This window comes from Mustelus asterias, chromosome 8 (assembly GCF_964213995.1).
Source record: "Mustelus asterias chromosome 8, sMusAst1.hap1.1, whole genome shotgun sequence".
Classification (NCBI taxonomy): Eukaryota; Metazoa; Chordata; class Chondrichthyes; order Carcharhiniformes; family Triakidae; genus Mustelus; species Mustelus asterias.
The window spans coordinates 62,829,508-62,847,843 of NC_135808.1; the positions used below are offsets into that span (position 1 = coordinate 62,829,508).

Here is an 18,336-nt window from a genome sequence, read left to right on the forward strand (position 1 = left end):
TTTTACTCAGCAGTCTCCCGTGAGGCACCTTCTATGTTGAGAGCCTACAGAACAGATACACAACATTGATCGATCTACTTAACTTCTTAGCTCGGACCATTTTCAATGGTCTGATGTTAATAAGTAACTTGAGCATAAACACCGTGTGGATTTCCTTTGTGTAAGTCTTAAGATATTTGTGTCTACACACGATATTTTATGCATGCGTAAATATTTGTCTTAAGACATACAAAGAAACATTGTTTATATGCAATATATATATATATCTACACATATGCTTGCACATATAAAACAAAAACAATGTTATGCACTTTTAAACATTTAAATATTTTAAATCAGGTGCAAGAATGGCAGCTATAATTACATGCTAAAGGAACAATTGAAGTGCTTTGAAAGCTTGTGTACTTTAAAAAGAATCTTGAAGCAAAATCCAAGAAGGAAGCATGGGATCTTAGGAGTGTTCCAATAGTCAGCAGATCTGGATTACATTGCTTCTTCAATTTGCATTACTCCAATCAAATAACATTGTAACACCTTCATGTACATGTATTCATATGGACAGTGATAGAATTTATAATGTGCATGTTGCAAATATTGCCCAGAGAGGACACAAGAGGCTTTTTAAAATTTCATGGTCACTCACATTTTGGAAGATGTTAATAAAGTTGAGTTCTTTACTGAACAAAATGATTTATTTTCCTGTTACTGTCTTGTACCTCTTGTAAGCCTACTTGTGACTAATAAATAAGCTTTAAGATGCAAACCTTTTTCTGAAATCAATGCAAGTGACAAAGGGGATTTTTCCAAGCCAAGATGAAGGAGGTTTGGGTACACATCATAGTCAAATCCACTAAACGCGATGCTGGTTCCTGAGCCCAACATTACCCACCCTCTTCCATCTTTCAGCAGGGTGGCCTTGAAGGTGTGCAATGAATCCCTGTGCAGCTGACACAGGAGACATTTAAATATTATAATAAGCAATTAATTAGCATTTCAATCAAGGATTCTGCATTTAATTGGACCATTAGATCTACAAACAGGCAGAACAGCTCGTTCCTGAGCTACATGGGACTCTGGTATCATCAAGGTGAATTCATAGCAGCAATTGCTCCTTCAGGGAAGCTGACAGACTGGGCTGCCTTTGATCAGTGAAACTGAAGAGTTACAGCCATGGTCAGGTTGTTCACAGAAATCCTCAGTGTGCTTTTACTGCTCGACAGGGTGATTGTCAACCTCTTGGAAGTCACTTCACCTGCTTTGCACCTCACACCTTCAGGTGCATTTCCCTGCTGCCAGTCTTCACCACGTCATAGCAGCAGCTTATGCGGTTCTACCTTGCATCTCTGCTGAGGAACAAGAGGAACAATATCAGCAACCTTAGTTGAGTGAGAAGTGGGTAAAAGGAAAGGGCAACATTTGTGGAGGATGACTTTGGAGCATGGGTGAGAGACAGACTGAGGGTGAGTAAGCGTTGGCTGCACAGATGTGGATGTGAAGTGCCTAGAGAAGAACGAGTGCAGCTTCAAGGTGTTCTTCTCAGGGATGCTGTGGATTAAAACGCTCAGAGGGTCAGTGTTGTTGAACTCGGCATCTGGAATTGTTATACCACTTACCTTTCCTATCCTCCCGAGGTCTAGGATTCTCTAGTTTAGGAGCATACTACTGCTTCTGACTTCCCCGGCCACTTCCATTTGTGCCTGCTTCGTGTGGAAAAATTGCCCTCTTCCTTCCCTCCTCAGGGGAGATCACCTCCCTGCAGCCCCTCAAATTCTGCAGCAGTAAAGGGTGCGAGATCCAGGGAAAACATTCCCAGGTCTCCTCTCCATTCCTACACTTGCTGCAGTCCCTAAAACCCATCTCCTGTTGAACCATTCTAACCCATGCCATGTTCCCATCCAGCTCCCTCTTCCCTGCCTTCATCCCCAACTCTGACCAGCAGGGGAACCTGGAAGTGTGATGTTAATGCTGTAGATCTGTTAAAGAGCCTTGGCAAAGCCCAGCGAAACTATCAGGGGGTTCTCAACATGCTAATGGCCCTGCCATTTCAGCGAATGTTTTGCCTGTATCGTCTATGTGCACGCTTTGTTATAAAGTCAGAGATTGGTTATAGCACAGAAGGAGGCCATTAAGCCCAGTGTGTCTGGGCGGGCTCTCTGCAAGAACAACTGAATTTGTCATCCTTCCCCAGAGCCTGAAGATTATTTTCTCTTCAAATGCTTATCTAATAAATACCCTTTTAAAAATGTAAACAAAATACTGTGGATGCTGGAAATCAAATAAAAACAGAAAATGATGGATAAACTCAGCTTCTGTGGAGGGAAACAGTTAATCTTTTGGATCTAAATTACCCTTCTGTAGGATTTTATACCCTGTTGAAAATCCTGATTGAATTTGCCTCACTGCACTCAGGTATTGCATTCCAGCTCCTAGCCACTTGCTGTGTAAATAATTTTTCTCTTTTGCCTTAAATCAGTGTCCTCTGATTTTCAATCCTTCTGTCATTGGGATCACTCTACTGTAACTCAACCCCTCGTGATTTTAAGCACCTCTATCAAATCTCCTCAAAACCTTCTCTAAGGGAGAACAACCCTAATTTCTCCAATCTGCCCATGTAACCAAGATTATTCTCTGGAATAATCCTTGCATATAACTTCTGCCCCCTCTCTAAAGCCATGTTCTTCCTAAAGTGTGGTGCCCAGAGTGAGACACAATACCCTCGTGGAGGGTAAACCAACTAGGGGTTTATAAAGATTTATCATAACATTTTTGCTTTTGGACTCAATGCCACTTTTTATAAAACTGAGGATCCTGTTTGCCTTTTTAATCATGTTCTCAAAGTATCCTGCCATCTTCACAGATTTTGCATATATATACCAGGTCTCTCTGTTCCTGCACTCCCTTTAGGACTCTGTACCTTTGTTTTATATTGCCTTTTCTTATTCTTCCTTCCAAAACATACTACTTCACACTTCTCTGCATTTAATTTACTTACCATATGTCCATCCATTCCATCATCCTATGTCCTCTTGAAGTCTATTACTAACTCACAGTCCACAATACCCAATTGTGCCCCATACACCCAAGCCTACATAATTTAGGCATGGGAAGTCTATTATGTGGAACTTTATATTAAACAGTTTTTGGATGTCTATGTACAGCACATAAACTGCTGTACCATACCAACCATCACTGCTACCTCACTGCTGATTTTGTCCTGAATTGTACATCAAGAACCTCCAATTTCATCTGTGGCTGGGATTCTCCAGTGCCGCTGCTGCGAATTGAGTTTTGGCTGAACGCCAAATTCTCCATTCTTGCAGATTTCCCATCACGGTTAAACTGACTGCTGGGTTTATATCCTTACACTCTCTTTTTTGAACAAAGGTGCAGCATTTGTAATTCTCCAGTCCTCTTCCATCATCCCTGTAACTGAGGAACATTGGAAGATTATGGTCAGAACCTCTGCAATTTCCACCCTTAATTCCATCAATCTTCAGATCTAGTCCTGGTGACATTGCAATTTGAAACACAGCCAACTTTTCTAATACCGCTGCTTTATCAATAGTCCATCCAGTATTTCAATTACCTCAGCTTTGACTATGACTTTTGCAGCATCTTCTTGGTAAAGACAGATACAAAGTACTCATGTAGTTCTGCAGCCATGCTCTCTGCTTCAACACATAGGTCACCTTTTGGCCTATAAATTTACTTCAGTAGCCTTTTACTATTTATAGTATTAAGCTGCTCCAGCTGATGACATTTCATGCACATGAGAAGAATCCTGGAGCTCCCACATGGAACAGGATGTGCATTACGCAGGACTCTGTCGCATCTCTATTTATTAGATTAACTAAACTCGGCAGAAATAAACCAAAGATTATATAAAATTAAAAGCAACAGCAATTCACCAAACAGCATCTTCTCTTGTGTTGATGCCACTTTTGTTCCCTCTTTGCTGTTCTGTATATTTATTTCCTGAATCATAGAATCCTACAGTGCAGAAAGAAGCCATTCGGCCCATCGAGTCTGCACCAACCACAATCCCACCCAGGCCCTATCCCCATATCCCTACATATTTACCCACTAATCCCTCTAACCTATGCATCCCGGGACACTAAGGGGCAATTTAGAATGGCCAATCAACCTAGCCCGCACATCTTTGGACTGTGGGAGGAAACCGGAGCACCCGGAGGAAACCCACGCAGACACAGGGAGAATGTGCAAACTCCACACAGACAATGACCTGAGCCGGGATTTGAACCCAGGTCCCTGGAGCTGTGAAGCAGCAGTGCTAACCACTGTGCTACCGTGCCGCCCCTGCTACCGTGCTGCCCCGAATCTTCAACTATATTTAAACAAGACACACTTTTGAATTTACTGACTTAAAATTGCAAGTTAATGCAAATCTTGGTTTTTAATAACCTCATTAAAACACTAGATATAAAATGAAAGCAACAAATTATTGGTCCTTTTTCTTCTTCCATGGCTTTTAAAGGAAACTATTTCTTACCTTCATAAGACCAGATATTGATATGTTGCTGGCACACTCTTGGTGAAGTCCCTGATGCTCCTTCTGGCCTTTTCACCTATCTACAGATTACCATATATATATTAACTTTTGTTTCAATGTTGAAAAGCCCCATTTCTTCTGTCACATTCCCCGCTGACATACTTTCCCTGGGTCATGGTAAGGTCTCCAGGTGATCTCTCTAGCCACCCCTTCACTCTATCATGTGCATGTCACCGTCCAATGAATATGTTAGAGCTTCACTGTAAGCTAAGCACATAATCTAAGCTGACACTTCAAGTGCAGTGCTGAGGGAGTTACATACAGTCAGGTATGCTTCCTTTCAAGTTAGATGATAAACTGAGGCCCTGTATTCCCTCTTGGATAGATGTAGAGGATCCACAGCACTATTTTGGAGTAGGACAAGGGAGTTTCCCTGGTGTTCTGGTTAATATCTATTCCACAATCTGGTTGGTGATGCTGGTCATCTCGCCACTGCCATTGTTGTTGTTTGTGGAACCATGCTGTGCACAAATTGGCTGCCACACTTCTGCAGTGAAACAGCAACCACACTTTAAAACTATTTAATCGGCCAAAAAGCATTTCGAGACATCCTGGGTGGTGAAAGCCGCTGAATAAATGCATGTCCTTTTGTAATCCTGTGGAGACTTTCTGCAGCGCCCCTACACTTTCCTTGCTTCCTTCGCCTACTTCCAAATGCAATTGAAGGATTTGGAGCTGCCCTGTGTGCAATAAAGAAATACAGTGATTGCATTATCAGATTTTTTTTTAACGACATCCCAAAGCACTTTACAGTCAATGAAGCACTTTTCAAAGTTTAGTCACTGTTGTAATGTAAAAAAAATGCTGCAGCCAATTTTGTGGACAGTACGATCCCACAGAACTTCACATTGTGACCCACAATGTATGCGACCAGATATCCGTTATTAGCTGATCCATAAACGTTGGCTGGTATAGTGGGGAAAACATCCCTGGTCATCTACAAAATACTGCCATGGGGTTTTGTACATTCACCCAAGAAGGCAGAGTTGGGGTTCTTACTTAAACATCTCACCCGTAGTATACATCAGGAAATGCAACAACATATTATTAAAACATACCGCATCAATTTGAATATAGGCACCCCTCACCATACAAGATACACCTCCAACTTAAACTGATTATTGTTTTGCCTATATGCCAATCAGTACAATAACATACACTGCATAACTAATTGATGCTTAAATGTGCAGCACAAAAAACTATTTCAACTTAAACTAAAACGATCCTGGAAAACGTCAAAGAGAAATACAATGAACAAGATCATTATTGCACAGGGTAAGTGTCACAATAAGTCTGAACTGCAGCAATATGTGATGAATTCATCAATATTGTCACTCATGGGGGTCATCAACTCCTGCATGGTTTAGGTGGCTGATCTAATCCTTTGTGTTTTACCCACAGAAATCTTCTTGTTGAACTCTGCTAAAGGCAGAGTTTTTCATTACCTGATTAGTTTTAACTAAACCATATTCAAGACTCCATATCAGATATTGGATCTTAAAGTTCTAACTAAATGGAAAAAATATTTTTTATTCTTTCACAGGATGAATGCGTCGTTGGCTAGGGCATTTGTTGCCCATCCTTAGTTGCCCTTGACGAGGTGGTGCAGAGCACTATGAACTGTTGCAGTCCATGTGGTACAAGTCCACCCACAGTGCTCTTAGGGAGGAAGTTCAGAACTTTGAACCAGCAACATATAGTTAGTTCAAAGTGAGAATGGTGAGAATTGGTGGAGAACTTACAGGTGGTGGTGTTCCCTTGCATCTACTGCTCTTGTCCTTCTAAGTGTAGAGGTCATGGGTTTGGAAGGCACTATTGAAGTAGTCTTATTGAGCTACTGCAGTGCATCTTGTAATGGTACACACTGCTGCCACTTTGCGTTGATTGTTTAAGGTGGTGGATGAGGTGCCAACCAATGGGGCTGTTTTGTCATGGATGGTGTTGAGCTTCGAGTGTTGTTGGAGCTGAACTCATCCAGGCAAGTGAGCAGGACACGATCACACTCCTGACTTGTGCCTTGTAGATGGTGGACAGACTTTGGAGAGTCAGGAGGCGAGTTTATTGCCACAGAATTCCCAGCCTCTGACCTGCTCTTGTAGCCAAAGTATTTATATAGCTGGTCTATTTCAGTTTCTGGTTAATGGTGATCACAGAATTCAGCAAAGGTAATGTCATTGAATGCTAAGAGGAGACAGTTGGATTCTCTCTTGCTGGAGGTGGTCACTGCCTGGCAAATGTAATAGAACACTATACTTGCACTTTTCTTAAAAAAAATAATAACATGTTGACCTGTATCAGAGGTTCTCTTAAGTTTGAATTAAACTGGGCTCCATAGATTAATCTTTGTGCTTGAGTATTCATACGACCTACTAAGTTTTAGTGATAAGAAATCACGTAAATAGGAAAACCATTTCATAATCCTATTTCTGTTTCCAAAGTCCTGAAATTATAAAGCAATAGAAAACCACAGGAGAAACTACAATGTTTTTATTAATAGAAAAAAAATTCAAAATGTCGCCGAGAACACCATTATCTGCTAAAAGCAACCATATTATCCAGCACCGAGACAAAAAGCTTTTTATATATATATTTTTGGATAGGACAGGTGCTTATCAGTTCTAACAGAGAGAATAAAAGTTTTATATCATTGTGTATCCAATTGTTGGGTTTATGAAACAGCATCTTCGTAGAAAGTAATAGGCCCTTAGCCACATGTTGTGCATTTCACCCATTCACTGCTTGTAGACATGACTGAAGGAATCAAGAACAGGAAGAGATTTATCCATGGTCGCATCCATCCAAATTCACAAGATTTGACAGACGCCGTTCACAGATTTTGAAAGTTCAGAGCAAGCTTGTGCTTCTAGACATGGCAATATCAAGTCAACCATGCAGAGTTTTCAAGCAGACTTCCTATTACTTATGTCACCAGTTGTCTTTCTTGGAATTTGAGGTGATGTTCAAAGTTGCATACTTGCGGGCACAAAAAGTAAGAATGCAGAAAGGAAATCATTGGCAGCAAAGAGCATTGATAGTCCTCAGCGATGCTTTCATTTCCATTCACAAGGAAACATTAGTCCCATAATGTAGAACACAATGCCAAAAAGACTTCCACCTCCAATGTAGTCTTATTCGCAGTGGTAACTTGTACATACTGGTCTGGCTTTAGTCTATATACACAGTGGTAGTCATACATTGTGTGATAGGATTGGCACTATGTAATGTCCTCTTCTTCTGAACAGTAGTCACGCCCCTAAAAAATATAAACACCTTTTTTAATTCAACCAAGAATGTTCTTTTTCCTGAAACCAATTTAACCTCAAGACATTTAAATGCACAAGTAATCAATGCAGAAGACAGCTTTCTTTGAAAATTGACTGTTGCCATCTGGAATCCAATGCAAAGCTGCTTTGTTAGCATTTTTCACCATTTTTATTTTTACTCAATGCACATTTTATAGCGTACATGAAACCAATTTGATTATAAATTGAACTACCAGATCAATAAAACATATGGCATTTTTAAAATTAAATTACATTGCACTTTTTAAATTCTATTGCATTCTTTTCTATTTAACATAGCTTGAAGCAGAAGACATAGTAAACAAAAACTGTCGAAAAGATATGGTCAGGAAATAAAGGTATGCAATCTAAATGGCAATCAAACACACTATGCTACCCAAATAATAATGGATTGAGTTGTTGACAACAAGGGGATTGAGGGGAAAAAAACATTCCACCTCTTCAATTACCGACATCAGAAAAGATAAAGTTGATAAGTTGGTAGGGAAAAACATCAAGCACTCCAGGGCCAGCAATAGCATGAATCAAATGAAAAGCATCTAAGTGCCCACGCCAGCATAAAACCTGGAAAGTTCCTGCTGGCATTAGCAGCATCTATGGTGCTAATTTATTCATAGCGGACAAGCTGCCAGCCAGCCCCGCAATTCCGGGACCGGGCCATTTTTAAATGGCGACCCAATCTCCGCACTTGGAGATGGGCCCCCCTCCACCCACAAAAACATAAATGGTAGCCCTCATACTGACCAGGGGAGCACCATTAACTCCTTAACACAGAGAGGTATCCTCCCTGCCCAACCAACAAATAACAGGTACAGTATCCCCATAACATAATGAGCAACGCATTGGAAGAAACTTTTTTTTGCACCTCACAAGTGAGAACCTGGTGTGTTGGATCCCAAGGGTCGAGGGAGCACCACCAACTAGGCAATGAGAGATGCAGTCTTGTGATCAATATCAGCTGTCACCTGTGCAAGTCTTGGGTTTACCCAAGCTTGAGTAACCAGGTAACTTTAATCTCCATGCCCTCAGTACTTGGCAGAGTTTTAAATCATTGCAGCACTCCATTCTGCAAAAGGGAATTTCCTTTCTCCCTGTCAGAAGCCACAGGTGAGAGCAAGCCCCTTTGAAGTCCCCTAACAGAGATGCCAATTTTACCTTGCTGGGGGAGACGGGGGGGGGGGGGGGGGGGTTCAGTCTGGCACAGCTGTGCATTCAGCCGCAATGTATGCACACAGTTTTGATTTGAAGTTTGAGGCTTCCAAGCAAGCTGAAATCGTTGAAACCCTCTCCATTGCACTTGAAGCCTTTAACAAGTTCAACGTAAAAGATTCAGCTGTCAGCTCAACATTGATTTCTATCATCCTCCAGCAACCTGTATTTATTTTTATTTCCCTTCATGGTTGAATGCACCTCAAGTACCCCATTGATCCTGACTGCAATGTTGATAAAGCCTAATCTAAAGTCTTTAACTTCTTCTTTGAAGTGGTTTGCAAAAGACGGAGTGAAACCACAGGCTGTCAATCAATATTAGGGGGCCTGAGTGGCGCTTCAGGTCAGACAAACCTCATGCCTGTGCGGTGGTGGTGATGAAAGAGGATGCCTCTCTCATTGCTTGGTCAATGGTGCTTTCTTGTCCCTTGGGGTCCAACCAGGTTCTCGCTTGTGATGTGCATTAAAAAGTTTCTTCCAATGTTGTATGTTGCTCATTATGCTTACAAATCCAATTAATATTTTCAATACGCATCACATCAATTTACAGCCGGAGGAGTTTTACCCAGTTTCTAGTCCCTTGGTATACCATGGTTGAAAGACTTTAGACAGTGGTCAGTCCCCACTGTGCCTCTGTGGCAGCTGCCCTGAGTTTTAGTGCATTCCTCAGCACTGAGTCCATGACTTTGGAATGTGCCAAACTGTAATATTCACTAATAGACAACTCTTTGCACTGGAAGGCCAGCAGGCTTTGGGAAGACTGAGGAGCATCTTTCTGAGAGTTAATGATCCTTCAACCATAGTGGTGTATTCCTGGGAACTGCGCATAGAGTACAGAGTGCTGTGTCATGGAGCTTTCCAGACCTACTTTACAAAACCACATTCCAGAAGAAACTGGACAGTAATATTCTTCCTACCACAGCCATTTAGGGAGAGGGAGAGACATTCCACACCTGTAGGGAGGACCTGATGGGGAGGGCCCTTCTCATCATTAGCCAAGCTACACCTTGATGCTTGGTTTGAAACTTCTGGCAATGAAACATTCTGCCAAAAGACTTTGACAGTCTGTTTAGGGAACCATCTGACAGGATCTGATATCTTCTTTTCCTAAAGTGTCTTGAGGACATTACGTGTTGACCATTGCCTGCTGCACTCGGAGTCAAAGGTGTTTTGCTGCATAAAAGTTTCCATGAGGGACAGGTGGTACAGCACGGTCCAACTGAATGGAATGGCAATGAGGCCAATCCGCAACACCCAGAACAGATAGGGCTTCAGCCCATAGTGACACTTGGCACTTGTGTATTGAGGTTCCATGCATAACTGCACACAAAGGTGAACATTACGATGAGGGCAATGTTAGGTACGTTTCCTGCCCCTTCATTTAGAGGTTTGACTACCATGTCCCTGCGAACATTGTACATTTTCGATCTGCAGATAAAGCAAAAGATGGCTTGGGTAATCATCATGGTGCAAGGTTAGGCTATGGGCCAAACCTGCACCACCTATAGCAACACCAATGACCAGATATTTACTTGAAATGGAGGGGGAGCTCCCATATACCCAGTTTTTGTTTCACCATAGTTGCATACTCCTTCCAGGTTTTAGCATGCCCCGGCCCATGTGAAACATATTCCCAGGATCTTGGAGATAGTCTGACCTGGTGAGGAAAGGGACAAAGGATTGGTTGGCCCAGTTCCTAAGATACATGACCTTTTGCCATGGTTTACTTTGGCTTCCAAGGCTAGTTCAAACTGGCTGCAGATGTTCATCATTCTGCACTGACAGCAGATCCAAGCAATGGGGACAGAGTTCACGTACAGGAAGGCTATTACTTGAGTGCTTCCACTGCTTAGGATTGTCACCCTTCTTATGTCTGTATCCCTTCCTGATGAACTTCGAAAAACAAAGGGAGAGAAGACAGCAGCCCTGCTTGATTTCACATTCAATCGGAAAGCTTTCCTACCCATTGATTGAAACTGTGTTACTGATGTTTGTGTACAGCAGTTGAATCCAATTGCACATTCCCTCCCCAAATCCCATTTGGAGCACATCCATCTCAACTCTACCTTGTAATTGTGTTCCCTTTGTGTATTATTTAAGAGATATGCAATTAAACAAACATTTAAGTATCCTTGGTTAGCTTTTACAGGTGGCTCCTTATATTCCACCTGTCCAATTATGGTAATTGATACTTTAAGAAACCATCAACTCTGCAGCATGAGCTGATGAATATAATCATCCCCAGGTATAATCCAGCAAAACAGGTCCTGAATCTCCCAATTGCATTTACACAGGATTTTACCTGCACCATGTTCCCTGACAAGATCTTATGCTTCAATTTCCTGTGAAGCTTCATTGCCTATACATGACCTGCATCAACACACAGTGCAGGCTGATCAAACATAATGTTCTGATGAAGGGTCATCCAGACACAAAACATTAGCTCTATTCTCTCTCCACAGATGCTGTCAAATCTGCTGAGATTTTCCAGCATTTTCTGTTATTGTTTCAGACAAAATGCTCATTTGGAGAGCTGGTGCAGACACAACAAGCCAAATGGCCTTCTTCTGCACCATAACAATTCTGTGAATCTGTTGCGGGGGGGGGGGGGGGGGGGGGGAGAAATGGTGGATTCTGTCTATTCTTACCCTTAAAGGGCCCTAAGGGATTCTCAATTTCAGATCCACGCCACTTTTATAATGAACAGGTTTGCTTAATGCCTTCACAGTTCAATGGAGATGCATTTTTGTTTTTGCTAGCCCACCCTCAATAAGAGAGAAATGAGTTGGATCCCACAGTATGGGGCAAGTGCATCTCAAAAATCATATTCTATGGAAGCAGCTCAATTCCCTCATTAAGGTCATTCCCTACCATAGGAAATATCACTGGAAATCATTCCTACCAAAGCACAAGTTGCCTGGATCAAGGTTACTGTAAAATATTGCACTAAAGAAGATGTCATTGGCCGACAATAATATCATGTTACAGGTATTACTATCACCAGATTTCATCTCCGCCTCACTGCAGTTTGTATAATGCCTGAATTCATGAAGATAAGCTTTTGCAATCATTTGATCCTGTCTGAGAACTGGGATCCGAGTATATGATTAAATTGGGTGAGACAAAATGCAGTCAGTTGAGTGAAACAGAAAACTCGACTGGAGATGTCTGTTGTACAGGAGAGAGACTAACTGGCCATTGAGAGATTTTGCACATGAAATTCTTCTTTTGTACAATTCTAATGTGCTTATCAGAGGACACTGCTAAAACTATATTTTACTCATTTTTCTGTCTGTGCTTATAGGATTCTCCTTCCTGACTGATAAGAAATGTAACCCTGGCTGTGCTTGGAGAAATACAAGTTGTCTGATCATTGCTTCCTGCATCTTAGGATATAGACAAATCGTTTATCATCTCTCATAGACATCGATGATCAGGTTCCTTCATCTTGCTGGAAATGGAAACTCAGGTCAGGCTTCATCAGCAGACCCCAGTTATAGTGGCCTGAAATAAGGACAGCCTCATCAAAGCACTCGACGTGGATTTTAAAACTAAGTCAAAGCATAGCAACAAACCTATTCAGGCCAAGGAAGTTCTGTTTGATGATCCAATAAGGGAAAAATAGCAGTTTCAATTCAGCAGAAACAGTACAAAGCAACTAATGCCAACAGCTGAGAGAAAATGACCATCCCTACAACTTTTGAAAGGCATCAAAAACTAAGTTTCTGAGTTCCATAAACCCTTCCCATGTTCAGTAAGGAGCAAGCATTCAAACTGATGCCTACATTTGTCACAAAACAGACCAAAATACAATCTTCTCTACTATAAATACTCTGAACTTATCCACTACTGACAGGTTCTGATCATGGACCGAAAACTTGGAATCAAAAAAAGACTTTTCCTGGAACAGGCTGGATAAGGCTGAAGTTGGCACGTGCATCGGAGAACCCAAGTCCATGCTACAATGCACAGCGAGCTATGAACTGGCAGCTATTGCACAATTATCAGCAAATAGGAAATCACAAAGGATGTTCTTAGAGACCTTGATCCTTGCCCAGAGTCATCTCAGATTGGGCAGCTTCCACTCATTCAATATCCAGTTTTGATGCCAGGATCAGCATCAAGAAAGGTATTCAAGAGCATTGTGAAGAAAAACATGTGGAAGAAGGTTGGTGTTAGCACATTGCCCTGACTGCAAATGGGTCAGAAGACTTACTATCATCCAAAATATACACAAGCTTGTTGACATGGAACTGTTGAACCAGTGCAATTCCTCAGGGCAGCCAAATGTTTGCGTTAACATCCCAAGGGCCTCATGGCTAACTAAATCAAAGACCTAACGTAGTGCACATGGTAGAGAAATCAATGTTCTATTCTTGGCATTTTTCCTGGAATATTGGAAACTGAATTAATAAACCAGTTACTACAGGAAAGATCTATCTCAAGCTCAAGATTTCAGTCCATGACCAGAACCAGCCAGCAACGAATAAGTTCACTTACCTCGGCAACACACTCTCTCTCAAGCTGTTTATATTGATGACAGGACATATGTAAGACTTCCTAAAGTCAGTGCAGCCTTTGACAGGCCTCCACCATCAGGCTGGGAATGAACAAGAGTAAGTCTGCCCACCAAAGTCTATAAAGCAGTACTCTTGCCCACACTATGCATGTGAGAATGTACTAGCTGTCATGCCAACAAGCTCAGCCGTTTCACTTGAGCTGCCTTCAGAAGCTTCATAAGAACAGATGACAAGATGAAACACCAGACACTGAAGTGCTCAACCAATCTAGCATGCCAAACATCCACATGATATTGAGACAATCAAACTGAATGTACCCATGTACATGTACCCAGAATGCTTGACATAATTCTGGTTTGTGGCACTAGAACTGGGGAAAGTGGAATCTGCAGCGTTGGGATGGTCGATACCTGAACTGTGCTGGGGCTGGTGTTCTCACGAGTTGCATAACTAGGGACATTGAGAGAATTTTAAACCAAATAGTGGGGGCAAGGGATCAAGTTTGGAAAGATGTAGTATACTGAGTAAAGACAAGGCCAAGGCAAGAGAGAAAACTACTAATATAGGAAATGATAAGTAGACCATGAAAGGAAGGAACAGAGAGTACAAATCTAAGAGTACATCAATAGATCAGGCTAGATGCCACAAAAATAATACAAGCACAAAACAAAAGGCTCTAAGACATGGCTGCAGGATGAGATAAATTGGGACCTGGATACTGAAGAGTACGTGAAGTTCGGGAAGAAGAAGTTAGGAAAAGCTGGAAAGGTGGGCTCTGTTAATTAATGACGTTATTAGCACTTTAGGGAGGGATAACATAGGTTCAGCAAAGCAGAATGTAGAAACAGTTTGAGTTGAGATGAGAAATGAAGAAGGCAAGTGATGTACCGAACTCCTAATTGGAACTATGTGGCAGGACAGAGTATAAAGGAAAAATAATGGGAGTTTATCAGAAAGGTACAGTGATCATCATGGGGGGTTTTAATCTACATATAGTTTGAGAAAATCAGTTTGGCAAGTTAGTGTAGATGAATTCATAGAATGCTTTTAGGATAGTTTCTTAGAACAGCACATTCTGGAGCCAACCAGAGAGCAGGTTGTACTAGACTTGGTATTGTGCATTGAGGTAGTATTAATTGATAACCTCATGGTAAAGGCACCTCTAATTAGCAGCAATCATATTCGGACTGAATCTTACATTTAGTTTGAGGGAGAGAAGAGTGAGTTGAGGACTGGTATCTTAAACTTAAATAAAGGCAATTATGAGAGCATGAAAGCGGAGCTAGCTAAAGTGAACTGGGAAATGAGGTTCAGGGATAGATCAATAGATGAGCAGTTGCCACATTTAAAGGGATATTTGAGAAAACAAGGAATAGACGTTCCAATGAGAAAGAAAAATTCCATAGGGACGACCGACTATCCATGGTTAACTAAAAAAAGTTAAAGACTGTATCAAAGTTAAAGAAAAAGTTTATCATTGCGCAAAGATGAGTAGCAGGTGAGATAATTAGACTGAATATAAACAACAGCAAAGAATGACAAAAGAAATAATGAGAGAAAAATTAGAGTACAAGAGAAAGATGGCTAGAAATATAATGATGGACAGTAAGAGTTTCTATAGATACTTAAATTAGAGTTAACAAACTGAGCACTGATCCTATAGAACGTGCGTCTGGAGAATTGATAATGGAAAGTAGGGAGATGGTTGATGAATTGAACAGTTATTTTACATCGGTCTTCATTATAGGGGACACAAATAATGCCCTAGAAATAGCTGTAAATCAGAAAATGGAAGGGAGGGAGGAACTCAGGAAAATTATAAACACTAGTGAAGTGGTACTAAACAAATTTCTGGGGCTGTGGACCAACAAATCCACGGGTATTTTTATTGAATGTAGTCATAAGATTCCAAAGACAGAAGGACCTTAACCTTTTAACTGAGAAAGGATGATATGGTGACAGCAAGTGATCAGAAAACTACAACTTGATAATTGGTGAGAAAGGAAAGAGCACATCATACCCAAACAAAATCAGCATATTCCCATCAAAGATTAACAAGCACTTATGACATAACCTAACCAAGCAAAATAAAAACAGCTGAAGCATCTTCTCATGGGTGTTTGGTGCTGTTTGGTCATTGCTTGCTATGTAACATATTACAGACAAAGATAACTGGAAACATTGCTTCAGTTCATCACATGAAATGTTGATTTTGGTCACTTTGTTTATCTCTTCACTTTTCTGTTTTCACTTGCTGTATGACTGAATGATCAAGGTAAGGAATTTCATCCATAGCTCCAGCCAATCCCATGCAAGTCACAATCACACATTTAGATGGTTACATGAAGATAGGTATAGAAGGGTATGGGCCAAATGCGGGCAATTGGGATTAGTTTAGTGGTAAAAACTGGGTGACATGGACAAGTTGGGCCGAAAAACCTGCTTTCATGTAAGTCTCTATGACTTTCACAAACAGTTACAGATGGCATTGTGGAGATTTGTGAGAGCACAGAACTTAGCAAGGAATTAATCTCAATTATTAATATTGTCATGCGAGTGTACCTTTAAGGTTTATTAAAAAAATCATGTAGCTTACAGCTTCAGCGATGTCACTGAGGGGTGGAGCCAAGCTGTGGCAGTCAGGTGACAGGGTTTTTTCCTTTGGGCTTTCAGTTTCGTTTTTGGAAGCAGTTTTAGCAGCAAGCTAAGAAGCAGTCTCTTTCTCTTCCTGTTTTTTTCTCTTTGGTTCTGCCTTAAAGAAACTGTGTTTTGGGAAACCGATTCGACTACAACCTCTTCTGAGTTTCTTCACAAAGGATTTTCAGCATTCAACCCAAGAGGCGGAATTCCTGTAACAATTGGGTATTAACCTATGCTGTATTGTGTTTATTTGGAGGGTTTTGTGTTTTGGATGTTGGCTTTGGTTGGAACACATTAGAGATATTTCCTTAAGAGTTATACATAATCATGGTTGCTGTGTTTCTTGTTTGTAATTGTTAAAAGTTCTTGCTAAGTGCCTTACTATACATGTCAACAATATTCTTAATTAAACTTTGTTTTTGATAAAAGCTCCTCGTGGATCAGTTGAAACACACCTGAAGTGAAACCTCCCATGCTCATCCTATCCAAATTCAACGTAAAACGTTACAGGTCAGGCAAGCTTCATAGAACACCCTGAAGTATCCAACCTGACTTGTAACAATATTATGGAAAAATGAAATAAAGAGGAAAAATGACCTCAAGCAAATCCTGGAGAGAGAAAGGAGATTCACTGGAACAAAGGTGAGAAAGTGCAGAAATATTTTCAGGCTAATTGGAGAGACAAACAGACCTAGAAAACTGGCACACGAACAGAAGCTAAATACAGTGGTTAAAAAACCCTACAGAGCTACAATGGTAACTGGGCAGAGAGGAGCTGAAAACCCTAAAGATGCTGAAGACCAAGGATGAACACAAAGAGAACAAATATTCTGAATGATTCCTTCCTCTAAATATTCACAAAGGAAAACAATAGCAACAGGCATCAAATGGAGATAACCGAGGTAACATCAATGAGTTAGATACCAATTACCACAGATGTATGGTACTGGATGTCTCCGAGAGGGTAGGAAGCATATTAAAAAGGGAAGGTAACCAAACAGATGTAATTGTACACATTGGTAAAAATGACGTAGGTAGAAAGAGCAGGGGGGGTCATACAAGAGCAATTCCGGGAGATGTATAAAATTATGAAAGGCATAGATAGGGTGAACGGTGGGAAGCTTTTCCCCGGGTCGGTGGTGACGTTCACGAGGGGTCATAGGTTCAAGGTGAAGGGGGGGAGGTTTAACACAGATATCAGAAGGACATATTTTACACAGAGGGTCGTGGGGGCCTGGAATGTGTTGCCGGGCAAGGTGGTGGAGGCGGACACACTGGGAACGTTTAAGACTTATCTAGACAGCTATATGAACGGAGTGGGAATGGAGGGATACAAAAGAGTGGTCTAGTTTGGACCAGGGAGCGGCGCGGGCTAATTGTTCTTTGTTTCTCGTTTCAAGGCTTCATTCTATGATCATCTTGCTGGTGCCAGTACAGAGCGAGACTGCGGATAGTTGGGAACCTGTCTCGGGGGCAGGGAATTCAGATGGTGTTCGTAAAGCAGAAGTGGAAATGAATAGGGTTGGGAAGCATTTTCTGATCAGGGCCAGTGTGATCTCCTGGACTCGTTTCGATCGCCTCAGGGGGTCGGAGAGGAATTTCCCAGATTTTTTTTTCCCCATATTGGCCCTGGGGTTTTCACTCTGGGTTTTCGCCTCTCCCTGGAGATCACATGGTCTGGAATGGGGGGGGTGGGGGTGAGTTAATAGGTTGTGATGAACAAAGCATCGTAGCTGTGAGGGACAGCTCGGTGGATAGGATATTAGGATGTAGATAGGCTGGAAAATTGGGCGGGGATCCTGGATTCAGGATTCAATCCTGGACCGGGGAGCGGCGCGGGCTTGGAGGGCCGAAGGGCCTGTTCCTGTGCTGTATTGTTCTTTGTTTGTTCTTTGTATGGGTGCTAGGCTAAAAAATAAGGCCTCTAGGGTAGCAATCTCTGGACTGCTCCCAGTGCCTAGTGCTAGTGAGGCCAGGAACAGGGAGATACTACAATTGAACACGTGGCTAAAGGACTGGTGCAAGAGGGAGGGTTTCAAATTCATAGATCATTGGGAAGTCTTCAAGAGAAGATGGAAGATGACGGAAAGGATGG

General features: G+C 41.6%; 1 protein-coding gene across 5 annotated transcripts in view; it reads right to left on the bottom strand.

Annotated features, from left to right (window-relative positions):
- Positions 1-5,278: 5,278 nt before the first annotated feature.
- Positions 5,279-18,336, bottom strand: part of LOC144497883 (uncharacterized protein C1orf21-like) — a 213,214-nt gene continuing 200,156 nt past the window's right edge. For 4 of the 5 annotated variants that reach the window (XM_078219324.1, XM_078219325.1, XM_078219326.1 and 1 more), the window contains one exon: positions 7,043-7,823. In XM_078219324.1, the coding sequence (XP_078075450.1) occupies positions 7,785-7,823 (39 nt within the window). In that variant the 3' untranslated portion in view covers positions 7,043-7,784. Of the gene's footprint in view, positions 7,824-18,336 lie in introns of all 5 variants that reach the window. The other variant, XM_078219322.1, reaches the window with a different exon arrangement.